Here is a 27,029-nt window from a genome sequence, read left to right as displayed (position 1 = left end):
GTGTGGCATGGCATGGAGGCAATCAGCCTGTGGCATTGCTGAGGTGTTATGGAAGCCCAGGTTGCTTTGATAGCGGCCATCAGCTCATCTGCGTTGTGGGGTCTGGTGTCTCTCATCTTCCTCTTGACAATACCTCAGATTCTCTATGGGGTTTAGGTCAGGCAAGTTTGCTGGCCAATCAAGCACAGTGATACTGTGGTTATTAAAGGCTAAGCACCAGCTATATGAAAGTGTCAAACAAATAAATACAGTGGAATTTGTGTTCCTAACTTGTGTTTATTGATAGTCAGAAAACATGTTATTTCTTACTAATTCAAGGAATAAAGCTTAAAAGACCATTGGTCCACCCCCAACGGTGTTCAGAAACTCTAATAGGCGTCTTGCATGTGACGTAGATGGTGGACAACAACTCTAGATGTTTCACTTAATTTAATGCAAAATGACGAAAAGGTGTGTTGTTTTTGGCTGCGATAATTCAATGTACAGTGGGACATCTGTGCACAAATGGCCCAAAGATCCCAAAATATCCAGAAAATGGACTACATTTGTCAACTTTAAATGGGAACTTGGATGGAAAGGACCATCTGCTCACTCCGTTATCTGTAGTGCTCATTTCACTGGCGCTTTTCCAACAGTATGGGCATGTAAGGAAATCAACGAAAGGTGTTCAAGTATACATGTAGATAAACGGTAAGTACACTTACTTCGCCTGTTTTAGTTGGTGTTAGCTAAAGTTAGTTTGACTTGCTAAACTTGGTGGCTCATCACACTAGGCTACGTAGTTGCATTACGGAGGTTTATAGTGTTGGATGAATTCGAGTTCGACTTCGATCACATTTACAAGAATAATGGTACCTCTAAATTTGACTTTAGCTTATTGCTAGGTTATTGTCATGAATAATGTTGGTTATTTAGCTAGCTAGATACTGTCATAACAGTCAGTCATAATAATCAGTCATGTTTTACTGTGGCGTTGTTCAGCTGTTGTCCACCGGCTGCGTTCAAGAATTTTCGTAGCGAGCTCGGGTTTTTCTGTCAATTGTATAAAGTTGTCAGTTTTAAAGCAAATTAAGCATGCTATTTTCATTTTAATTCATACATATATATGTCAGTAACTAAACTAATGTGAAATATTCATGGAGGTCCATTTAAGTGGTGCTTAGCCTTTAAAGCAGGCATTGGTACTTTTGGCAGTGTGGATTGGTGCCAAGTCTTGCTGGAAAATGAAATCCACATCTTCATAAAGCTTGTTAACAGAGGGAAGCATGAAGTTCTCTAAAATTTGCTAGTAGATGGCTGTGCTGACTTTGGACTTGATATAACACAGTGGAGCCATGCCAGCAGATGACATGGCTTCCCAAACCATCACTGATTGTGGAAACTTAACACTAGACTTCAGTCAGCTTGGATTATGTGCTTCTCCATTCTTCCTCCAGACACTGGGACCTTGATTTCCAAATGAAATGCAAAATTTACTTTCATCTGAAAACAAGACTTTCAATCCAGTCCTTTTTCTATTTGGTCCAGGTAAGACACTTCTGGCATTGTGTCTGGGTTATGAGTGGCTTGACAAAAGGAAAGTGACAGATGTAGCCCATGTCTTGGATACTTCTGTGTGTGGTGGCTCTTGAAGCACTGACTCCAGCAGCAGTCCACTCCTTGTGAATCTCCCCCAAATTTTTGAATGGCCTTTTCTTGACAATCCTTTCAAGGCTGCTGTTATCCCTGTTGCTTCTGCACTTTTTTCTACCATGCTTTTTCTTTCCAATCAACTTTCCATTAATATTGATACAGCAGTAGGGTGTCAATGACTGCTTTCTGGACATTCCCCTTGATTGTGTAGACTACTGAACCAGACTAAGAGACATAAAGGCATAGGAAAACTTTGCAGGTGTTTTGTGTTGATTATTCTAATTTTCTGAGATAAACACTTTTGAGTTTTCATTGGCTGTACGCCATAATCATCAACATTAAAAGAAATAAACACTTGAATATATCTATATATGAGTTTCACTTTAATAAATGAATTACTGAAATAAATTAACTTTTTGGTGATATTCAAATTTATTGAGCTGCACCTGTACATTTTAGCTATATATTAAGGACAGAAGCTATCCATATGCATATCCATTGAGTTTTACTCAAACGATACCTTCCGCAGATAGTCCATATTTCAAATGCATTGAGCCATGGGAGACAAGATCATCTTCTTATAAAAGTATATCACAATATGCATGCAGCTATTAAGGCAACACTAAAATGCCTCCATGTTTGTAATAATTTATGATTTAGAAACATTTAATGAAAATAATTGTTTGAAGTTTTTGTCCCACAAACAGGTGGCAGATTCCAGCCCGGTTCCAGTGGTGCTTTATAATGTACCAGCCAATACTTCTCTAGACCTGCCAGTGGATGCAGTCATCCATTTATCTCAACATCCAAATATAGTTGGCATCAAAGAAAGTGGTGGAGATGTGAGAATTATTTTCATTTGTCCCTTATCTCATATATTAAAGGAACAATATGTAATTATAAAATATATCAAGCAATAATTAGTGCTGCTTTTGATTATTGTGCTAAGTGCTTAAAGGAGCAATCTATATTTGACACCAAGCATTTAAAATGGGGAAATATAGTTTCAAAACCGCGGAGACAGCTTTCTGCCACCTCTCCCTCCTCCCCAGGCGTGAAGCTCGACCAGGCTGCCAGTTTGAGGAAAACTGAATGATGAGACAAGATTGACAACTTGGGCCATAATAGCTAAGAAGAGCGTGCCATAATCAACATATTTACACAGAAACGTATTCGTTGCTTCGCTAAAAAAGGGAACATGCAGCCACCAATTCCTGTATCACAAGCATTCCACCTTAAATATTTTGACTAAACAAGACTGGTGTTACATATTTATTCTGCCTTCGACCATAAATATGTTTTAGGAGGCAGATCTTTGCTTCTTATTCACAATTTCTGTAGTCAAATATTTCGTTCCACCTCTGTATCTGTTTACAAGTCTTATCTGTGTTATTCGCCAGTTTCTTGAATTCTCTGTTCCACCTTAAGAGCCAAAGCTAGCGCATTAGTTTGGAAACTTTTTGAAGCAAAATTATTCTAGTTTATCCGTTTAAAACATACAAATAATTGTATGCGATGTCACTAAACATTTACGTATTTACCTATCTGAAAGATAAAAAAAAATGGAAAAAGCCAACCTCATTTTCCCTGCATTTACCAAAATTTACTGACTAAACCACCTTAAAATTTTATTCTAGACAAGGCAAGGCAAAAATAAATGTAATTTTAGGAGGCAGATCCTTGCTTCATATTCATAATTTTTGTATTTACGCTTTTAATTTCACCTTAAATGGGTCAATTTAAGAGTCTTATTTGCGTTTCTTTCCAGATTCTTATTGAATACTCATTTCCAATTTAAGCAGCTGTGCGTAGCTAAAGTTAGCACTAAGCTTTATAAACAAAACTCGTATTGAAACACGATTTATTTACCATTTTATCATACACACACGACATGTCAGTAAAACATCTACCTACTATTGATACCTTTATATTTGCAGTATACTACCAAGCTTGATTTCTCAGTTCCACCTTAAATAGGTGCATATGCAAAGCTTTTCAAATACAATTCTTACTCCTTAATTTGTTTAAAACACACACACCGCTTAGAAACACACGTGAATCAATTTCTTTAAAACAATTTACTCACCTTCTTTGTATAATACACACAAAACACAGTGCTGAAACCTTTCTAACTTCGCTATGCCTCACTTTCTTTATATAAAACACACAACCTATGGTGTTTAATCCTTTTAATCTATACTAAGGCGTCTTTACCTCTATATATTTTCCGAAATTATTTGCCGTTACCTGTTCAGGAGAAAATTGGCCAGCTCTGGATCTGTTTATAGTGTCTTTGCCTCTGAACCGCCTCCAATTTTCAAATACAAGGCCAATATTTCCACTCATTTTACTAATTTTCTGCTCATGGAGATTTTTAAAAGGGCAATGGGGCCTTTTAGGTCCTGTAACATTAACTCTGTTCACTTGGTCATTTCATGGCTGCAAGACACTGTGTTTGTAGACCTGGCAGCAGTGGGTTTGAACCGTAAAATTATTGGACAGAGAGTGGGATCACAGGAGGTCCACGGACTGGGCTCTTCTCAAAGAGAATATACTGCTCCAGGAATGATATGAAATGTTTTAGCTTTGACAGTTTCCTTTATCTATAATCACACTCCCTTGACATTTTATGACTAAGTACAGTAAATATTTTACAGATTGCTCCTTTAAGTGATTATTTGGCTTTTTCAATGAAGTGCAACTCATGAAATGAATATTTATATTGCTTTGTATTTGCTTAATGAGTCAGTAAATTTTCTATATAGCAGGTCCTACATAATGGGGGTTGCAATGTCTAAAATTGGTTTTGTACCAAATTTGGTGAAAGTATAGTGCCTGTTTCATATTCAAAAATAATCATTGGAGAATATGATTGATGACTAATTCAAAGGTGCAATGTTTTAAATAATGTATTCTGCTTACTCATTCTGTACTGAATGTGTTACAGTCACAGGTTTAATTCAGAGCAGTAATGCCATGTCACAAATGTTTCTGATTTTCTCATTTCACACATGGATAATTGAAAGGTCACAAAAATGGCTCTGATTGCACACAAAACCAGATCACAAGATTTCCAAATGCTGGCAGGATCAGCTGGGTTCCTGATGGCTGCATACTCAGTAGGTGAGAATTGATTCCCAGATAAAATAAAGAAAGACTTTTACTGCAGTGTTTTTTATTTTAAAAAGTATCTACATTTTAATATAAAACATTTCCAGAATGTCAAATTTCTATGCATTTTTAGGTTAGTATATTTTCATAAAACTGGTAAGACTGCCATAAACATGGGGAAAAGGGGTGCTGGGCCTGCTGCAGCACCTCTTGTTGGCACTTAAAGTAAAACTGATAAATATCTTTAACTGTAAAATAAATTAATAAAATATTAAAATAAATTCATAAATGATAGAAATAAAGGAAAACACACAATGAAAATATTCATTCATTGTTTGAAACTGCTTATCCAACTCAGGGTGGGTCCAGAGCCTACCCAGAATCACTTGGTGCAAGGTGGGAACGCACCCCGGAGGGGGCGCTAGACCTTCACAGGGCGACACACACTCACAATAATTCTTGTTATTGATGATAATAAACTGATTTTCCAATTCAAATTTATGATTTTTCTTACATTGACCTTAAACCAGACATACCTGTAGAAGCAGGAAAAAAAATTTAAATGTGGGTGGACACAGTGGGCACAGCCAAATTCGCATCCCATTCTTAAACAGATTATTCTGTAAAAAATCCAGTTCTATGATCTGTCACAATTTATTTTCATGAAAGAAAGATTTCATGAAAAAAAATTTAACAAAACCATAATTGTATGCAGTGTGCATAGGGATTGCAGATGTTGGCGCCACTATCGTCTGCTTAATATGAAAGAATTTTTCTTATATATCTCTACCCTGCAGAATCTGAAAACATAGTTACGCACTACACCAACTCAGAAGAGACTGGCATGCATGTACACAATCACATTTTACAACATTTGCATTGACGCGCTTAACAAAGGCTTTCAGTAGCACTAGTGTATGTGGTTTTTGTGAGGCTTCTGAGCCAGTTGTAATGATAAGTTGAGACAGTGGTTTCTGCTAATCCGTTGCAGTGTGTGCATTCCTGTTAATTTTATTTTATTTGGCTCTCCATTAGCTGCTATCACAATAGCAGCTATTCTTCCTGGGGTCCTAAACATGACAAAAAATTACACATCATAACAACACACACATCAACAAAATATGAAAAACAAATACAAATATTTGTATACAATTTATGGGGAGAGAAAAAAAAACAAACAAAATAAAAAAAAATGCTAATTAATATATCCTCCCTGGATCACCACCTTAACGTGGTGGAAGAGTTTGCGTGCCTGCGTGAGCCTAGGAGCTATGTTGTCAGGGGCAATATCCCCTGGTAGGGTCTCCCAAGGCAAATTGGTCCTAGGTGATGGGCCAGACAAAGAGTGATCCATAAGATCCTGATGAATAGAGAAACAGAGACCTAGCTTCCCTTGCCCGGAGTAGGGTTACCGGGGCCCCACCCTGGAGCTAGGCCTCAAGGAGGGGCTCATTGGCGAGTGCCTGGTGGTTGGTCTTTTGCTTATGGGGTCCGGCCAGGCTCAGCCCGAAGTAGCAGCATGGGTCCACTCTCCCATGGGCCCACCACCTGTGGGAGAGATAGTAATCCAGGTCTGGTGCATTGTGGATCGTGTGGCAGCCGAGGGCAGGGGCCCTGGCGTTCTGATCCTCGGTTACTGAAACGAGGTACAGAGATACCGGCTAGATATAGTTGGGCTCACCTTGACACACAGTATGGGCTCTGGAACCAATCTCCTTGAGAGGGGCTGTATGCTCTTTTACTCTGGAATTGCCCAGGATGAGAGGCGTAAGGCAAGAGTGGGCTTACTCATAGCCCCCGGCTTAGCGCCTGTATGTTGGGGTTTACCCCAGTGGAAGAGAGGGTAGTTTCCCTGCGCCTTCAGGTTGGGGAAAGGCCTCTGACGGTTGTTTGTGCTTATGCACAGAACAGCAGTTCAGAGTACCAGGCCTTCTTGGGGACCCTAGAGGGGGTGCTGGAGAGTACACATTCTGGGGACTCCATTGTTCTGCTGGGGGACTTCAACGCTCACGTGGGTATTGACAGTGAGGCCTGGAGTGGCGTGATTGGGAGGAACAGCCCCACTGATCTGAACCCGAGTGGTGTTCAGTTATTAGATTTCTGTGCCCATCACAGTTTATGTATTATGAACTCCATGTTCGAGCATAAGGGTGTCCACAAGTACACTTAGCATCAGGATACCCTAGGCCGCATTTCGATGATCGACTTCACAGTCATATCATCGGACATGTGGCCATATGTTCTGGACACTCGGGTCAAGAGAGGTGCGGAGCTCTCAACTGATCACCACCTAGTGGTGAGTTGGATCAGATGGCAGGGGAGGATGCAGGACAGACCTGGCAAGCCTAAATATTTGGCAGAGAAACCTGTCAGAAAGATCTTCAACTCCCACATCCGGCAGAGCTTCGACTGCGTCCCAGGGAAGGCCGGTGACATTGAGTCCGAAAGGGCCATGTTCTGGACCTCCATTGTTGAAGTGGCTGAATAGAGCTGTGGCTGCAAGGTTGTCGGTGCTTGTCGTGGTGGCAATGCCCGCACTTGGTGGTGGACACCCCGGGAAAGGGAGGCTGTCAAGTTGAAGAAAGAGTCCTATCGAGTCTGGTTGGCTCAAGGGACTCCATAGGCAGCTGAGAAGTACCGAAGAGCCAAGTGGCTTGCTGCTTTAGCTGTCGCTGAGGCAAAAACTCGGGTGTGGGAGGAGTTCGGTGAGGACATGGAAAACGACTTTCGGTCAGCTCCGAGAAGATTCTAGCAAACCATCAGGTGACTCAGGAGGGGAAAGCAGTTTTCCACCAACAATGTATATGGTGGTGGTGGGGAGTTGTTGACCTCGACTGGAGACGTCATTAGGCGGTGGAAGGAATACTTCGAGGATCTTTTCAATTCCTCCAGCACGTCTTTAACAGAGGAGGTAGAGTTTGAGGATCCTGGGGAGGGCTCATCTATCACTGGGGCTGAGGTGGCTAAGGTAGTAGGAAAGCTCCTCGTCGGTACAGCCCCAGGGGTGGATGAAGTCTGCCTTGGGTTCCTTAAGGCTCTGGATGTTGTGGGGCTGTCCTGGCTGACACGTCTTTGCAACATCGGGGGCAGTGCCTCTGGACTCGCAGACTGTGGTGGTGGTTCCCCTGTTTAAGAAGGGGGATCAGAGGGTGTGTTCCTACTATAGGGGGATCACACTCCTCAGCCTCCCCGGTAAGGTCTATGTGGGGGTACTGGAGAAGAGAGTAAGACTGATAGTTGAACCTCGGATTTAGGAGGAACAATGCGGTTTTCGCCCCTGTCGTGGAACAAAGGACCAGCTCTTTACCCTCGCTAGGATCCTGAAGGGTGCGTGGGAGTTTGCTCAACCAGTCTACATGTGTTTTGTGGATCTGAAGAATGCATTCGACCATTTCCCTGGGATTATGGGGTTCTGGGCTCTTTGCTACGAGCGATCCAGTCCCTGTGTAAACAGAGCAGGAGTCTGGTTCGTATGGTTGGCAGTAAGTCTGACTGGTTTCCAGTCGGAGTTGGACTCCGTCAGGGCTGTCTGTTGTCACCGGTTCTGTTCATAATTTTTATGGACAGAATTGCTTGGCGTAGCCAAGTGGCGGAAGGCGTCAGAATTCCATGTCTGCTTTTTGTGGATGATGTGGTCTTGTTGGCTTCATCTGGCCGGGACCTACAGCTCTTGCTGGACCCGTTTGCAGCCGAGTGTGAAGCGGTAGGGATGAGAAACAGCACCTCCGAGTCCATGGTACTCAGTCAAAAAAGGATGGAGTGCTCTCTCCAGGTTGAAAGTGGGATCCTGCCTCAAGTGGAGGAGTTCAAATACCTTGGGGTCTTGTTCATGAATGAGAAAAATATGGAGCGGGAGATTGACTGGTGGATCAGTGCAGTGTCAGCAGTAATGCGGGCTCTGTATGCGGTCCGTTGTGGTGAAGAGAGAGCTGAGCAGAATAGCAAAGCTCTCGATTTACCGTTTAATCTACATCCCAACCCTCACCTATGATCATGAGCTTTGGGTAGTGACCGAAAGAATGTGATCACGGATACAAGCGGCTGAAATGAGTTTAGTTAAGGTGGTTTGGGCATCTGGTCCAGATGCCTCCTAGACGCCTTCCTGGTGAGGTGTTTCGGGCATGTCCAACGGGGAGGAGGCCCCAGGGAAGACCAAGAACATGCTGGAGAGACTACATGTCTCGACTGGCCTGGGAATGCCTCGGTATACCCCTGGAGGAGCTTTGTGAAAGTTGTGGCTGGGGAGAGGGAGGTCTGGGTTTCTTTACTCTGACTGATTCCCGTGTGGCCCGGATAAACGGTGGAAAATGGATGAATGGATGGCTAATTAATATTACATTTCCATCACCATATACCCTCTCATTTGCATGTAGACGAGGATTAATCTAATCTCCATATCTTTTAGGTAGCATTTATTTTATTAGTTTTTTAGACTTTCAATTTTGAGCAGTGGTGCCTGCAAGTAATTCCATTCTTTTATGTCTCTGTAAAATACAGTTCTACACATGTGATTGGTTTTTGCACTTGGTCTGTCCAAGAGATAACTCTGAAATCATGCTATTACCGTTGAATCCATCCCATAACAAGCTGGCTTCTCCAACAACATCATGATTCAGCACACCAAACACTGCACTGAATTGCTCTAAAAAAAATTTCTAGTTCTTTTAACTAATCATCATTCATCTGAATTAATGCAGTGCATGTTGAATGTCCTGTCCTAAATGCATGCTGAGACTTAGTAAATATATTGTTCACAGATAAGTAGCTTTGCATTCTAGATGTAATTACTTTCTCTAATAATTTGCCCAAGATTGGCAGTATGCTTATTGTCACGCCCTTGTCTCGTCAGGTTTGTTTTCTCTGTCTCCGCACATGGCTTTGTTTTGTTTATGTTCATGCCCCACCTTTGTTCCGCCTCCTCGTCTTTTCCCTTGTTATCCGTTTCAGCTGTTTCTCGTTTGTTATTGTATTTAAGTCCCCTTCCCTCACTTCCTAGGGTCATTCATTGTACCTTGTTACTTGTTCCGAGTTTCTTGTACCTTGCTCCTTGTTTCGCGTTCGTTGTTCTTTGGATTGTTCTTTGTTTCTAGTCTCTTGTTCCGTGTACCTTGTTCCTTGTTTCGCGTTGTTCAAGCCTTGTTGTTCTTTGTTTCATTTGCCCTGTTCCTCATATTGTTTGTTTCGTCTCTCTTGCTCGTTTCATGCCCTCTAGTTCGTTTGTGTTTGTTATTGTTAATAATGTCTGTGTTCTCAGCGTTTGCGTCCGCCCTCCGTCAGTCCGCACCCCGCACCCCTAACAGAATGAATGACCCGCTAAAGGACGCAGCTAGCACGGACTATTTTCTCAACGAAGCGTTCAGAAGAGTACAGGAGTTTCTAGCGGCAAAGGTGGGCGATCAACCTGCTGCCCTGCAATCTCATATGGGAGTTCCCCCCCGAGTTTGAGGGGACTTCAAACGTTGAGGGTTTTCTGCTCCAATGCCGCTTGTACTTTGACTACCTGACTGTTCCTGCGCCACACGAATTTATCAAAGTAATGTTTATGAGATCCCTTCTCAAAGGGAGAGCATTGGAGTGGGCGGATCAAGTGCTGGGAGAGAGAGCCCTGCATATTTCGGTGGAGACATTTAGCGACCTGTTGAGAGCCAGATTCTCCTGATCGACTCCAGAGAACATCTCCGCAGGACCCTCTGCTCCCGAGGACTACCCCCTCAGGTCCGGGGAAATTTTTGGGGGGGGGGTTAAGGGTAGGGGCGGTTAGCCTTCAGCCTCAGGACAACGGAGGTGAGGCTAACAGGGGCGCACCTCTAGGGGATCGCATGAGTGCGCCCGTCAAGCCCCCTAAACCCTCTTCCGCTCCAGCACAGCCCCCTGCCTCCGTGGACGTCGTCGCAGGGGCTCCAGTCTCCATGGGTGCGGCGCAGCCAGCCGCTCCTCTGCTCGTGAAAGCGGCGCAGCCAGCCGCTACTCTGCTCGCGAAAGCGGCGCAGCCAGCCGCTCCTCTGCTCGTGAAAGCGGTGCAGCCAGCCGCTCCTCTCCTCATGAAAGCGGCGCAGCCAGCCGCTCCTCTCCTCATGAAAGCGGCGCAGCCAGCCGCTCCTCTCCTTGTGAAAGCGGCGCAGCCAGCCGCTCCAGCCCCAGAGAAGGCGGCTTCCTCGGCCGCTCCAGCCCCAGAGAAGGCGGCTTCTACGGCTGTTTCTGCCCCCGAGAATGTGGCCACAGCCGTTTCTGCCCCTGAGACTGTGGGTACGGCCGCTCCCGGTCATACCCATAGGACGGCCCCAAGGACTTCCGGGCCGATCCCCAGAACTGTGCCCAGGCTGGTTCCTCGGACTGCCCCACAGACATTTGCCAGTCCTGGGCACCCCCATGTTATTTTGGTTCCCCTGTCTGTCCCTGTCCTAGTTCCTGTCTCTGTGCTTGTCCCTGTACCCTTGTCTGCGTCGGTTTTGATTCCTGTCCCTGTCACGGTGTTCATCTCTGTCCCTGTAAACGTTCTGGTCCCTGTTCCCCTGCCAAGTCCTGTCCAATCTCCTGTCTCTGGTTCTGTTATGTCCCCTGTTTCGTCACCAGTCTTTGATCCTGTCCATTCCCAGCACTCAGTCCAGTCTAAGTTTCAGTCCCATGTCTCTGCTCCTGTTCTGTCTCTGTCCCCGTTTCAACCCTCTGTCCTGCCTCATGTCCAGTCCCAGTTACCTGTCCCGTTTCCTGTCCAGTCCCCTTTGCAACCCTCTGTCCTGTCTCATGTCCCGTCCTTGTTCCCTTCCAGTGTTAAGCACCTCGTCCAGTCTCATGTAAACACTCCTGTTCAGTGTAGTCCTTTCCAGTCCCAGGTCCCATCCCCTGTTAGTTCTGTCTTCTTTCCCCACTCAAGTTCTGTCCCCAGTCCGTTCTCTTCGTTTCAGCGCTTTGCCACCCGCCTTTAGTTTTTTCGTGTCTCTATTTCTAGGTTCTTCTCTGGTTTCTCCCCTTTGTCAGTCTTCTGTTCTGTCCTTATTCTAGCCTCTTGTCTACAGCCCCACGGTTCCTTGTCTTAGTCTCTTGTTTTCCGTGCTCCCTCCTGCGCCAGCTTCTGGGGGGTCTAGGTTACGCGCCCCGGGAGTTGCGCGTTCAGGAGGGGGCATCTGTCACGCCCTTGTCTCGTCAGGTTTGTTTTCTCTGTCTCCGCACATGGCTTTGTTTTGTTTATGTTCATGCCCCACCTTTGTTCCGCCTCCTCGTCTTTTCCCTTGTTATCCGTTTCAGCTGTTTCTCGTTTGTTATTGTATTTAAGTCCCCTTCCCTCACTTCCTAGGGTCGTTCATTGTACCTTGTTACTTGTTCCGAGTTTCTTGTACCTTGCTCCTTGTTTCGCGTTCGTTGTTCTTTGGATTGTTCTTTGTTTCTAGTCTCTTGTTCCGTGTACCTTGTTCCTTGTTTCGCGTTGTTCAAGCCTTGTTGTTCTTTGTTTCGTTTGCCCTGTTCCTCGTATTGTTTGTTTCGTCTCTCTTGCTCGTTTCATGCCCTCTAGTTCGTTTGTGTTTGTTATTGTTAATAAAGTCTGTGTTCTCAGCGTTTGCGTCCGCCCTCCGTCAGTCCGCACCCCGCACCCCTAACACTTATAGGTCGACTACTGGGTCAATTTAAGGAATATTTGCCCTCTTTAGGTAGTGGGATCACTTTTGCTTCCTTACACAACCTTGTGTAAATACCCTTCTCTATACTTAAATTGAAAATTTAGCCAACTGGTTTAATTATGTGTAATTATGTCTGCACCCCCTACACAATATATCTTCCTGCAGCTATGTATGTAGCAATTGTGTGTAGCGGATTGAGCTAATTAATTATTAATTAATCCAAAATTAATATTTATAGTGCATTAACTGAGACTATTAAGAAATTAATTATAACTGGTAACTAAAAAAGGTGTGTAGTTGTTAAAGTTAAATTGGACTTGGCATTTCCCTGAGAGTATGTATGAGAGCCTTCCGGACCACCGAAGAATGAGCTTATTACAGCAGTTAGCTCCAGATGAAGTTCCGGTCTGAGGTGGGGATCCCAGCATTGCTGACCTTCAGCTGCATAGTCAGGGAACCTGACAGTTGCAGGGGTACCCCAGCAGTTCTTGATATGGGATGGCTGGTCCTTCGATGCTCTGGGCGGTGGATTTGGCGGCTCAATGAAGCACTTGTTCCTACGTAAATGCTGACATTCGTGGATTATACTTCTGTTCTATAAACTAATCTCAGACGTATTCACTTGTTTGCCCAAACCAAGTTTACAAGCAGTGGATCAGTTCTAGTTTGGGAGCTTTTGTGGAGCAAAAGAAAAAAATAAATAAAAATATTATCTTTCTGCAGAAGGCTCAGTACTTAAAATGGAGTCAGTTAGTTTCTGAAATTTTCTTGTTGGAGTTGAGTATTTCTGGGAGGATTGCTGTTGCAGATCTTTGAGTCAATTCTCCTTTGTTGAGGTTATGCCATTGCAGTTGCTCACTTGCTGTTCTCTCTGATTCAAAGCAGGAACTCGACTCGACCACCGACTCTGACAGTAACCCTATGTCCGTCTGCATGTGGGCTTTTCAGAGGTTATTTAGTTCCTTTCTCAAGGGAGGAGCCTGTGCTCTGATTGGACCCTGAGGGTTTGGCAGCACTGCTGGTGATTGGTCCACAGTGTTTCAGTCACAGTTGAGGCTCTGTCTTCTGGATTTGGCTGTAACCGAGACAAAGGACCTTAGATCAAGTTATGAATTATTCATTCCACTTATTGAAGATTTGTGGATAAAACATTTGAGTAGCTTGATATATAGTAGGGTGACCAGAGGTCCGCTTTTACCTGGACATGTCCTCTTTTTTAGACTTAAAAAATTTCCGGCCGAAATTTCACAAACGTCCGGGATTTTGATTTTCTAGAGCTTACATAGAATTTCGAGAAGAGTTTCGTTCACAAACTAGTCCTGCCCTCCCTTACTCCGTTTGGTTTGCTTGAGTGAGAAGTGGGAGTGGTGAAGTAGCTTAAAATGTTAGGATTGCACGGTCTGACTGTAGAGCTACCATTATTGGTCCATTACCTTCTCTGTAAACATTTAATTTGACAGTCTGCACGTCAGTAGTCCTTGTTTACATCAGGCAAAGCTCATGTACCTACACTCATCTCGAGCAGCTATGCCGAACCGTAAATGTAAGTTCTCGAATGAATTAAAAAAGAAATTCCCATGTTTTCCCATGTGTAGCAAATAAAGGTGTAAAGGACCTAAAAGCACACATAGGTTCAGCTAAGCATGCAACGGCAACAAGGGGTGAGAGCTCATCTCCTGTCCTCTTTTTCACCATCTCAGATCTGGTCAGCCTATATATAGTGTAGCTGTGTGTTTTTACACAAAGCGTTGTACATAGCATATACAAAAAAAAAAAAACAGTTTTAGCACAAATACAGTATAATACAAGAAGTAAAGGACGGGTTTCTTCCAAAGTCATGTTACTAAACAGTTAGGATCCTCATCCAACTGTTTCCAATCAAGCATCGCTCGTGAAAATAGAAAAAGAACACACGTTCATCTTTACAATCTTTAGTTTATATCAAGGATTTCAAAGAATGTAAGGAGTTTGTGAAATGCTCCGACCTTTATTAACTAGATCAAAAGTCATAGGAAGGAAACGTATAAGAATTGTTACAGACAACAGAACACTGGACTTCTTTTGATGTTGCATTGTAGCTCGGGGTGGCCACTGGAGGGTGCTCTCGTTCCATGTGGGAGCACAGTTGTCCTGGATGCTTTAGTCAGGAATCCAATCTCCTTTTGACTTTTATGTATCATCTCTTGTATCAATTTAATTGTTACGTGAAGTCTCAGTGTCTGGTTGTAATATCTTTTCCATATAGAACCTGGTAAAAGAGATTTAATTTATTTTTCTTTTTAATGTTGAAGTGTATGAATTCCATGGTTTTAACTTGGTCAGAAAGACAGATTGTCTTGCTTGAATCTTTGCATTAAATCAAATCAAATCAAATCAAATTTATTTATATAGCGCTTTTCACAACTGATGTTGTCACAAAGCAGCTTCACAGAATTCCAGTAAGACAAAGATTTGACATGAAATGTAAAAACAAATGTAAACCCTCAAGTGAGCAAGCCAGGGGCGACAGTGGCAAGGAAAAACTCCCCCAGCTGAGGAAGAAACCTTAGCAGGAACCAAGGCTCACAAGGGGTGACCCATCCTCCTCTGGTCAATCTACTGGTGATGATAGTTAGTAGTCCATGAGAACTTCAGTGTAGGGACAGCTTCAAGGCACTTGGTGGTTGCTGGAGCGTGGGCAGCTGGTCTGAAGCGTGGAGGGTCTCGACAGTCATCCATCAGTGTCCAGACAGACAGGTGGGCAGTCGTTTACTCGGAAAGATGTAAAGGGATGGAATTAGTTTTGAACTGTTTTGTGTTTGTAAAGTAGAAAATATGAAAATTTCCAGAGTGTGGCTAATGACTCCGGCAGATCTGACTATGACAGCTTTAACTAAAAGGAGAGAACCAGGAGGACACACAGACACGGGAGCATCCTGAAACACTGGCATCCCTCCGCTCCACCGTCAACAAACCTGAGTGATCGCGAGAAGCGGCGGGACGACAGCACCAGCGTCTCAGTTTACTATAATTCCCTGTGTCCATGGACCCCCCAGATCTGCCGCCTTTATCTATGGGGGAGCATTAGCTACCAAAAGATAAACTAAACAAATGTGTTTTAGCCTAGATTTGAAGATTGTGACTGTGTCTGAGTCCCGAACATTTTCTGGAAGATCATTCCAGAGTCTGGGGGCTTTATAAGAAAAGGCTCTTCCCCCAGCTGAGGCCTTCTGAATTCTGGGAACAATTAAAAATCCCAGAATTAGAATTAGAAATTAGAATTAGAAAACAGTATTCTGTGATCTGAGTGAACATGGAGGCTCATAATAGGAAATTGTATCTTGAAGATATTCAGGAGCAAGCCCATGTAGAGCTTTATATGTTAATAACAAAATTTTGTATTCAATGCGGAATTTAACAGGCAGCCAATGAAGTGATGATAAAACTGGGCTGATATGTTCAAATTTTCTAGTTTTAGTGAGGACCCTAGCTGCAGCATTTTGAACTAGTTGAAGTTCTTCACTAGTCTTAAATTGCTGCTGGTGCATCCTGACAGTAGTGCGTTACAGTAGTCAAGCCTTGAAGTAATAAAGGCATGTACTAATGTTTCTGCGTCCTGGAGGGATAAGGCATTTCTAATCTTAGCAATATTGCGAAGATGTAAAAAAGCTGTCCTAGTGATACTACCTATGTGTTGATCAAATGATAAATCCGGGTCAATTATGACACCAAGATTTTTTGCTGCTGAACCAGGTTTAACTGGAAAGTCAGCTAGATTTAAAATTAAATCTGATAATTTATTTCTTGCCACTTTTGGACCCAAAAGCAGGACCTCTGTTTTGTTGCTGTTTAGAAGGAGGAAGTTACGCAACATCCAGCCTTTCACGTCTTTTACACAGTCCTCTATTTTCTTTAATCTGTGTTTGTCATCGGGCTTGGCTGAAATATACAATTGTGTGTCGTCTGCGTAACAGTGAAAGTTAATGTCATGGTTTCTTGTAACTGTGCCTAGCGGTAACATGTATAATGTAAATAATAATGGTCCTAAAATAGAGCCTTGTGGAATTCCAAATCTTACTTTAGAATAATTTGAATTTAGATTGTTTACTTTTACGAATTGATAACGTTCCGTTAAGTAAGATTTGAACCATAATAGGGCTGTCCCTGTGATTCCAACCATGTTTTCTAACCTTTCTATGAGAATATTGTGGTCTATTGTATCGAAGGCTGCGCTTAGGTCAAGAAGCACCAACAGGGATACGTGGCCTTGATCAGAGGCAAGAAGAAGATCATTTGTTATCTTGACTAGAGCTGTCTCTGTACTATGATGTTGCCTGAATCCAGATTGGAATTTTTCATATATATGATTCTTATGTAGATATGAACTAAGTTGTTGGGCCACAGCTCTTTCTAAGATCTTGGACAGAAATGGCAAATTAGAAATAGGCCTGTAATTAGACAGTGTACTAGCATCAAGATTTGGTTTCTTGATCATAGGTTTAATAACTGCTAGTTTAAAAGCTTTGGGTACATGGCCCAGACTAAGCGATGAGTTTACTATAGTTAAAAGAGGATCAATAATAGCTGGTAGTACTTCTTTGAGCAATTTTGTGGGAATTGCATCAAGTGTGCAAGTTGTACAGTTTGCGGAGGTGATAATCTTCTCTAGTTCTAATTGTGGGAGTGGGTAAAAGGTTTCAAGTCTTTCTTTTACAGTTATATTATTTTTTATATCATTCACATCGGGTGGCAGCCAGGATGGACTTGATCCTGTGGCTTGAGTTTGTTGTCTAATATTCTCAATTTTATTATTAAAAAAGTCCATAAAATCTTTACTGGTGAGAGTTGCTGGAATTAGTTGTTCAGAACCTGCTTGATTTTTTGTAATTCTAGAAAACACACTAAACAGTGCTCTCGGATTATTTTTATTATGGGAGATCAGCGAGGCCAGATATGCTGAGCGAGCTTTAGTGAGGGCATTTCTATACTCTATAAGGCTGTCCTTCCAGGCAGAATAGAACACTTCAAGCTTGGTTGATCGCCATTTCCGCTCTAGTTTTCGTAATGTTTGTTTTAAAGTACGGGTCTTATCATTATACCATGGTGCGAGCTTTTTCTGTCTTATACTTTTATGTTTAAGTGGTGCTACCTTTTCTAAAGTATATCGACAGGTATTTTCTAGGTCCATTGGGTCTGATGGAGTTGGAACTGGGGTCGATAGTTCTGGTAGGTTTTCTATAAATTGTAGGGCGGTAGATGGTTTTATTATACGCCTTGTAGAATATCGAGGGTTCTTACATATATTATGGCTAAAACGTAGCTCATATGAAATTAAGTAATGATCGGAGATTGCTGAGGATTGCGGTAGGATATTAATTTTGTCAATGTTAAGACCTAGTGTCAGAACTAAGTCTAAAGTGTGGCTGCAGTAGTGTGTAGGCCCTGTTACATTTTGAGTAATACCAATAGAGTCTAAGATTGAGGTAAATGCCTTTTTTAGTGGATCACAATGGATATTGAAATCTCCTACAATTATAACTTTATGATTGCACACCGCTAGGTTTGTAGCAAAATCGCTGAATTCATTATTATGGTTTCCTGGTAGACTTCTAGGTGAGAAGTCACCAGGTGTCCTGTAAATGAAGTTCTGTGTTCATGAATATAGATTGGAGTCCTATTCAATGGTTATGGGGGAAAGACTTTGCCCCTTTTGCTTTGATCATCTGATCCTTGTAGGAAAGGCAGATGAGTAGTCTGATCAAAAGGTCAGTTTTCTGTCCTCAAAAGGAAAACAAAAGATTTTAATTTAGGACATCAACTCGAGAGGGGTTTGATTTGGAGATTCAGGTCCTGACTTCACTACATGTGCTACAAGTTAACAAATCTGAGTTGGCTCCTCCACCTCCCAGTAATAAGTATACAGTCGCCCCTCGCCACTTCGCGCTTCACCTTTTGCGGCTTCAGTGCATCGCAGGTTTTTATAAAATATTAATGGGAAAATAAATTGCGGATTTTCGCTATTTCGCAGGTTTTCTTCGGAACTCGATCAGTGGATAATACATATATTTGATGAAATTTTACATGAAAAAATCCCAAAATGTATAAAAATATAAGAATGTTGTAAATCATAAAATATTACGAATTACAGTAAATAGTGCATATTTACTCTCTGAAATGAATGGTTATTAAGGGAATGGTAAGGTTTATGTAGCGTAAATGTGTGGGGGAGGGTTTATAAAGCCTTAGAATAGTGTATAAATACTTAAATAAACATAGTGTACCTACTTTGCGGATTTCTGTTTATCGCGGGTTGTCCTGAAACAAGATGATTTAATAATGTCTGCTTGTGCTTCAGGACGTCTTCAACAGCAGTGATTCACCTCCTTTGACTGGTTTCTACTGGACAATTTATATACTGAACAAAAATGTAAATGCAAAACTTTTGTTTTTGCTTCCATTTTTCATGAACTGACCTCAAAGATCTAAGTACTCAAAAGTCCTTCTATGTACACAAAAGGCATTTTTCTCTCAAATATTGTTCACAAATTTGTCTAAATCTGTGTTAGTAAGCACTTCTCCCTTGCCTAGATAATCCATCCACCTCAAAGGTGTGACATATCAAGATGTATCGTGTGATTATTACACAGGTGTGCCTTAGGCTGGCCATAATAAAAGGCCACTCTAAAATGTGCAGTTTACTTTTACTGTATTTTGTGTGTGTGTGTGTGTATCAATCTGGTGTGACTACCATTTGCCTCATGCAATGCAACACATCTCCTTCGCATAGAGTTGATCAAGTTGTTGACTGTGGCCTATGGAATGTTGGTCCACTCCTCTACAATGGCTGTGCGAAGATCATGCTTCCACATGAGGTGATGGTCATGGATGAATGGCACAACAATGGGTCTCAGGATCTCGCCACTGTATCTCTTTGCATTCAAAATGCCATCGATACAATGCACCTGTGGGCCACTGGATTCACAACGTTGACATCAGCAAACCGCTCACACGCCATCTGCAGCCTGCCATCTGCCCTGCACAGTGAAAACCGGGATTCATCTGTGAAAAGGACACCTCTCCAACTTGCCATACGCCATCGAATGTGAGCATTTGCCTGCTTAGGTCGATTATGACGATGAACTGTAGTCAGGTGGAGACTCCAATAAAGAAGAGAAGCATGCAGATGAGCTTCGCTGAGACAGTCCGGGTGGCTGGTCTCAAATGATCTTGGAGGTGAAGATGCAGGATGTGGAGGTCCTGGGCTGGTGTAGTTACACATGATCTGATACTGCCAAATTCTCGGAAACACCTTTGGAGAGACGGTTTATGGTAAAGCAATGAACATTCAATTCACGGGCAACAGCTCTGTTGGACCTTCCTGCAGTCATCTTGCCAATTGCATGCTCCCTCAAAACTTGCAACATCTGTGGTAGTGGCTGTGGCTGTGTGAGAAAACTGCACATTTCAGAGTGGCCTTTTATTGTGACCAGCCTAAGGCACACCTGTACAATATTCATACTGTCTAATCAGCATCTTGATATGCCACACATTTGAGGTGGATGGATTACCTCAACAAAGGAGAAGTGCTCACTAACACAGATTTAGACAAACTTGTGAACAATATTTGAGGGAAAAAGGCCTTTTGTGTACATAGAATAAGTCTTAGATCTTTGAGGTCAGCTGATGGAAAATGGGAGCAAAAACAAAAGTGTTACATTTATATTTTTGTTCAGTTTAAATACCTTTATGCTTGTTATACGCTGCTTCTATGTCAAATTTCCTTGGTGCAAATAAGTGATCATAATTCATGTTCTAAATTTGCATATGTTAAGGCTTTGAATATAACATTTACATTTCATATATTCTAAATGTGATAAATGTTTGTGATGACTCTTTTTGATGATATGAACAAATATAAACTACAGTATACTTGTTTGTGATTGTGTTCACCAAAGGTTCTGTTGGGGGTGTGTGTGCCTTAGCGAATGTCTTAGGACACCAGGTTTGTGAGCTAGCACAACTGTGCTCATCAGGGCAGTGGGACAAAGCCAAGGAGCTACAATCCTATCTCATCGAACCAAACACAGCGGTGAGACTCATTAAAATAATAATACATTTTAATAACAATGTGCTACAGTGATTTTATACCAATTCCTGAGGCTTTTTTGATGGTGGGTTGGGAATGTAGGTGCTGTCTCGTGATCAAAGCAGGTTGGAAGACAGGCAAGTTTGAACACTCCAATCCAGACAATCTTTCTCCAGCATCAGGTCATACAGGATGGGCAGTTGCTTAGCTTGGCAGATAAATCTATTTCACATATGTTTCCATGTGACTGGGCACAATAAAAAATATTAGTGAGTAAGTTTTAGCTCTGAAATGCCAGATGGGAACAGCATAACTGAACATATACAGCCAGAAATATAGCACAGGCTTGATGGCTACCTGAAATATCAGTGCCCCTCTGCTTCAGCACCATCAGACTGGAGGGAAAACCTGAGTGCAGCAGAATAACAGAACAGACATCTCAGATTTCTTAAGTTCTCTATTCATAAATACTTAGCTCTGTAATTTTATCAGGAACCTAATTACCAAATGCTTAACCATACATGTTATAAAGCTTCTCTGGAAGGAGGGCAAACTTGTAATTTCAGATTAGACACAGCCATTAGTTAAAAGCATCAGATTTAGAGAGCATGAAGAGGTGTTATAATACCTCTCAAAATAAGCTTTATAAAATGTACATGGCCAGAGTCTGTTCTTATTTTCTACCTAGGGTAGCAATCAAGTCATTATAATTAGACTTGCACTGGAAAAGTTCATAAGGGCCATATTATATACAGGATATGATGTAAAATATCCTATGCCAATCCATTAGAACTTTACATAGGCCTGCCCCACTCTCTTCCTACCTGCAGCCACAACATTCCTGTAATCATCTACCTTTGGCCAATTAAATCATATCACAAACCATCAGGGGGTTGCTGTGGCCGTTTATGATCCAATCAACAACCAGCTACCCCTAACACCGAAGCCTACTCATTGGGCCCACCCCATTTGTACTTACCTCAGCCACTGTATTGCTAGCTCTTCCTTATCCACAAAAATTCACTAGACCTTCCAACTAGTTCGCAGCTGCCCATGACAAAGCTCCACGACCACAATTCCCCTACATGTGCTCTGTGTTTATAACAAGCGAATGGGCAAATTATCAGCCAATAATCCTCCACTAGCAGCTGCCGAATTACCGTAGTGTTAATATATGAATGGCAGAACGCGTCTATGGGCGGAACAAAAAAGCTTGTGCCTCAAAAATGTGCTGGTTGTTGTTTACGCTTCTCTCACAAGAATATAAATATATATATTGTTTCATTCTATATATAGTTGGAAAGTAGACCCTTCAAGGTTTCCAAGGTATGTTGTATTTTTTTTTCTAGGATAAAATCTCAGAGAGTTATATACGTGTTTAGGTGGAATTTCAGTTACATGCCGCCGACCTCAGGGGGTTAATTTTCAGCCCCTTATGCAGAACTGCATATGCAGTGATGTAGCAGATACCTGTCACCCAGGTTCTTTATCCTCAGCCGACAAATCCGCATACTTCAGTTTCTTCCTTTCCAAAACATCTTGTACTGCATCCTATTCTATGAAATAAACGGTCTGTTTTCTTTCAGAGTACAGCACCAAGTCTGGCCTCAGTGTAGTTAAAGCAATGCACTCTGGGACCTGTAGGTTTTTACCTAGATTAGCCAGCACCCTGCCAGGGGTGCGAGATATGGCACCAAAGTAATATGATGATATTTCAGGGTATTTTGGCAATAATGATATTCTTGACAAAATACTGAAAAGTTTAAAATATCCAGAGATGTCTGCTGGTTGACCTCTGGTGTAGATTTGTATCTTTGTAACCTGAATTTTTTATTTAGACTTGAATTTATTTGTCTGTATTTTTTAAATATGAATATAAATATTTTTTACTCTTTTTTTTTTTATGGGAATTTTTCAAATCTGAATATTTCAGCACCTCAAAATTTCAAGTTTATCCAATGCCATACAAATGCAATTGAAATATAAAATATTTAAACAAATGTAATTCAAATATTCAAAAGTTTATCAAATACACCCATGTTTATCTGCTTTGGTGAGAGCATATTGGCTGTTGAACTATTCAAACAGCATTTATGATTTTCCTCATACTTAACCTGGTGCTTCTGCTTAAGGTGGTGAAACTGATTAGTGGTGTTTCCCGTTTCTGTTGTTAAAAGCTTCTTTGATTTCTTACACTATATCATGGTTAGGTGTACATCTGATATTTTGTAACCAAACCACTTCCACACTCCTGAAGTCACTCCCCTTTTATTCCTCCACCTCAAAGACACTTTCCATCATACTTCACTGTGCCTGAATGACTCATGTAATGAATATATGCCATATTATGGGTAACTTCATGACATCATTACATAAACAAGTCAGAATATCACTATTAACGTGATACTGATTTTGAAAAATGATGATGATATTAGTGCTAACTACAATATGACACAGCTATACCCAGTCACTTTATTACTACAACCACTTGGAAATGCATTAACCTCTAGGTGTTTCCTGTCCAACAAACATGCTAAAACACTTAGCACCTGATAATTTCCATATATACCGGCCCTGCAGCAAACTTGCAAATTGATAGAATATGCTTCAGTGTGCCAACCCCTGCACATAATCTACAGCCAGGGTCCTCAGCTACCCACTGTCCAAGATTTTGCAGTGTTGGAAGGACATTGTAAATTGCTCCCAGCAAAAGTATATTACAGCTCAACTCTATTGCACACAACTCTTGCCAAGTGATCCTCCATTTCTATAGATTCTTCCAAATGGCCTTGTTTTGCCTGAGACACTGCTGTTGCAGACAGTGACTCCTCTTTCTGCTTGCGAATAAAACTAGTAATCATTAAATTTTTTCTGGTGATGTGGTCGTACCAAACACTTCCCATGAATCACCTGACCCAAGGCCTTTCCCTTCCCCAGCAGCCGCTATGTGCAAGGCAAGTAATCATCAGGGTCATCTTGCCATCCATGTATGCCCTAACTGGGGAGTCCGTGATGGAAAGCCATTATGCAAACTCTCCTCGCCTAAGACCCACTTAGAGGCCCTAATAATTACCTCCTTTGCAGTCAAAAAAGGCTAATGGTGAAATATCAGTGAATTTCATCAAATAATGAACATCTAAGTGAATATCATCAAAATAAGCTTTAACTAGCTTTTTCCTATAAGATTATGAGGCAATGAGCCTTATGCATTTGCTAAATCCAGGAAAACTATATGTAGATCCCTAACCCCTTTTTTTGCTGTCTGATTCTGGTGCCAGACCATGCACCAGAGAAAGTCTTACCCTCCACATTAAGAAGAAATATAGCCCTAAACTGTTCTATACCTACAGCATCCTTCTCCTTTTGGTATAAGGATACCCCCTGCCCTTCTCCACTCTTTTGCAATTATCCCTTTCTTCAAAACTACCCTCAACAACCTCCACATAAACTTTGTGACATCAGGTGCATATTTGTACACCCGATATGGCACACCATTATGTCCTGGAGTAGAACCTGCTTTTGCATGATGCATCATGTCTTGAATCTCACTCCATTTTGGTGGACTGTCTATTTGACTCACTACTTCAACCACTGATGGAATATCTCATGGCAGCTCCAACTCTTTTGCCTGATCATCATCAGTTTACTCAGCACTAAAATGCTCCTCTAATTCATTTTTCCAACTTCTAAACTCCCAGATTTCTCTTTACCCAATAAGGTCTTCACAAAATGAAAAGGATTCCTAAACAAAGTTGCTCTAGCATGTTTCTTCTTTTCCCTCCTATTCCTCAAGGTCTCTGCTCTCCTTAACACTGCCAAACTACTGCAGCTCTTTCTGTAGCAAGTTAATACCCTCTCTTTCCTCTTCCCCTGCTGGCCTCCACTGCTTTCTAAGGGACCTTTGCTCCGGAATGAGTTTATCTATTTCTATTTGCAGTTTTGACTTCATCATGTCTATCAGCTTTTCCATTTTGTGCATCCTACCAACCCTTGCCATTCCGTATTCATAAATAATGTTATCTTATTTAGTCAGCTTTTTCTCTGCTGACCCTTTCAAACTGGCTAGTATACATATCTGCTGCACCCGGCTAATGTAACTTTATTCTCTGCCCAATTCCTTTCTCTCTTGCCTCTTGCTTTAATTTCTCCTGTTCTCCATCAATCCTCTAGCTAACATCAGATTCATCTTCCTGTTTATCTCTGCTGGAGTTCTCCTCAGTAGTAACAGAGGTGTTGATATCCTGTGAACTGTGGTATGTAACCTGTCACCGGACTCCAGCTGACTGATTTTAACAACCCTTGCACTCTCTTATCCAAGCACGTTCTCTTTCCGTGATGAATCCTCAGTCCTCTCACTGATGTCACCTTATTCCATCCACACATACACACACACACTTTAAACCTCTTTCCTTCTCCTACCACCCTAGTTGCCTCCAAGATTATTTCCTTTGTTGTAGTCAAAACCTTAGAGAACATACTTAGGACAAAAGATCCATAAATTGATGGACTAAAGGAAAATTGCTTCAAAAATGTTTCATTTTCCCATGCACATTTGCCCTTGCCATTTTCCAAGTTCATAAACAGTCACCTAAAAACCTAGGGTAAAACCATGCCAACATTGGGAGAACACACCACAGGATTCAAATAAACCCCAGAGCTGTGTGACAGCAACATATAAGTGTCAGTAAATTCACATTCAGATTTTGAACAAGGGACCTATGTAGTCAATGATTAAGTGCTCAAAGGTTTTTCCATTAATGGAAAAGTATGTAGCGTGTCTGGTTTCAGTACTTGATTCAGATTTCTTGTCTTTCAAAATAAAATGTATTCTGAGTCCAAATAACGCAAAATGCAATCATGTATTTTTTCCTGCCACCATTTCATCATGTGCAATTCTCATTACCAGTGCTTCTAGGTGTGAACACATATGTATAAACACAGTTTAGATATTATACTTACGCTGTGTTTAATTTTCTTTCTAGGTATAAACACTGGCCCTCTTCTGGCAGTGTTTGAGCTCAAGGGTATTTTAGACACCAACATATTTGTACTAGCTAGCATTACTCTGGCAAAACACAAAGCACATTTGTAAGTCGCTCTGGATATGAGTGTCTGCAAATGTCATAAACTTAAAGATTTAAATGCAGAAGGGACAGCTAATAGAATAAGTGGCTCTCGAAAGCCCCAAACTTCTCACACACATATACACTCTAGCTGTTTGAAACATGTATCAGCATGCTGCCCTTCGAACATAACATCAAAAAAAAACAAAAAAAAAAAACATAGTCACCCCACTAAATATAACAAAGGAAAAGCTTTCAAAAGTGCAAACTGGGACCAAACAAAAAAAAATCTATTGCCAGAGCTGAATAAAATGGGAAAAAATATTTTAAGCAAGCATCAATCTTGCTGGATGTCTGACAGCATTTCCACAAAATAGCCAAAATGTTGGCTGCACTAATAGAAAAAAAAAAAAAATATATATATATATATATATATATATATATATATATAAACCCATACCAACTAACTAAAAAACCAGAATTTAAGAAGAAAACAGAAGCCTTTTTAAACTAGAGCAATCACCTACATGCTGGTGTGTCCCACTGCAAATCAAGCTCTTTCACCATTCACAAGTTCCACCTACAACAACACAGCAGATCAATTCAGGCCACCAAGAAGGTTGTTCGAGTTTATAATGTGTTTGCTTTGTCACTGAGACAATTTTCCCAGGCAGATACCTCTATAGGGCTCCCAGTTAGGATTAAATGTTGTCCTTACATTATTTGACTGGATGTTTTCTTTCTAGGTAACTCGGAAGTTTGGTGTACCTGGTCTGAAGCAAGCAATGGATTGGTTTGGGTTCCATGGTGGTGTATGTCGCTTCCCTTTGAAACCTTTGTCAAAAGTGGAGATAGAGGAGCTTCATGCAGCCTTTTCATCAAATGGTTGGCTATAAAAAGAGTATAGATGAAAGATTCATACTCCAGGCCCGAGTTCCCTGGACAAATCACCTGAGACAACTAGTAATACATCTCGAGTTGTAAATAACTGGTCCTGCTGAACTTTGAGTTGACTAGATGGTTGCCCTCTAATAACTAGACTATGAGCTTAGATGTTGTTTCTCTCAATGCTATTCAGTGTTATGGCCATAAGTATATTAAAACCGATATTATTTGATTACATTGATCAAGATTTAAATATGCCTCACCTCATATCAAATGAAATTAAATATCTTAAATTTTTAGTTTGTAAGTAAATTATAAAATATTTCATTTTATTTGCAACATTTTTATATATTTAATGTGAATCCAATAAAAATGACTAATTTTACTTCTTGTCAGATAACAAATACTCAACACAATAAATAAAAGTAATCTTCCAGCATAATGAGAGGAAAAATCTGTAAATAATACTATATTTATATTATATAAAAATATTATATATATGCCAATAAATATGGAGGGCACTGTATACAGAGCCCTCCATATTTATTGGCACCCCTAGTTAAAATGTGTTAAAAGCTTTAAAATATTTTTTTTATTATTATTGCAGAAGCATAATCACACTTTGAAAAACATTTGAAAAAAGCAACCTTCAACTCA

At 41.3% G+C, this 27,029-nt stretch overlaps 1 protein-coding gene across 1 annotated transcript in view; it reads left to right on the top strand.

Annotated features, from left to right (window-relative positions):
* The window catches only part of LOC136679548 (4-hydroxy-2-oxoglutarate aldolase, mitochondrial-like), a 126,481-nt gene extending 99,703 nt beyond the window's left edge, over positions 1–26,778 (top strand). The window contains exons 5-8 of the mRNA XM_066658144.1: positions 2,340–2,474; positions 4,659–4,755; positions 20,294–20,427; positions 26,234–26,778. Of these exons, the coding sequence (XP_066514241.1) occupies positions 2,340–2,474; positions 4,659–4,755; positions 20,294–20,427; positions 26,234–26,383 (516 nt within the window). The 3' untranslated portion in view covers positions 26,384–26,778. The remainder of the gene's footprint in view (positions 1–2,339; positions 2,475–4,658; positions 4,756–20,293; positions 20,428–26,233) is intronic.
* The last annotated feature ends 251 nt before the right edge of the window (positions 26,779–27,029 follow it).

This window comes from Hoplias malabaricus, chromosome Y (assembly GCF_029633855.1).
Source record: "Hoplias malabaricus isolate fHopMal1 chromosome Y, fHopMal1.hap1, whole genome shotgun sequence".
Lineage (NCBI taxonomy): Eukaryota > Metazoa > Chordata > Actinopteri > Characiformes > Erythrinidae > Hoplias > Hoplias malabaricus.
Note: the sequence above shows the minus strand (reverse complement) of the source record. Positions and strands in the feature narration are given on the sequence as shown.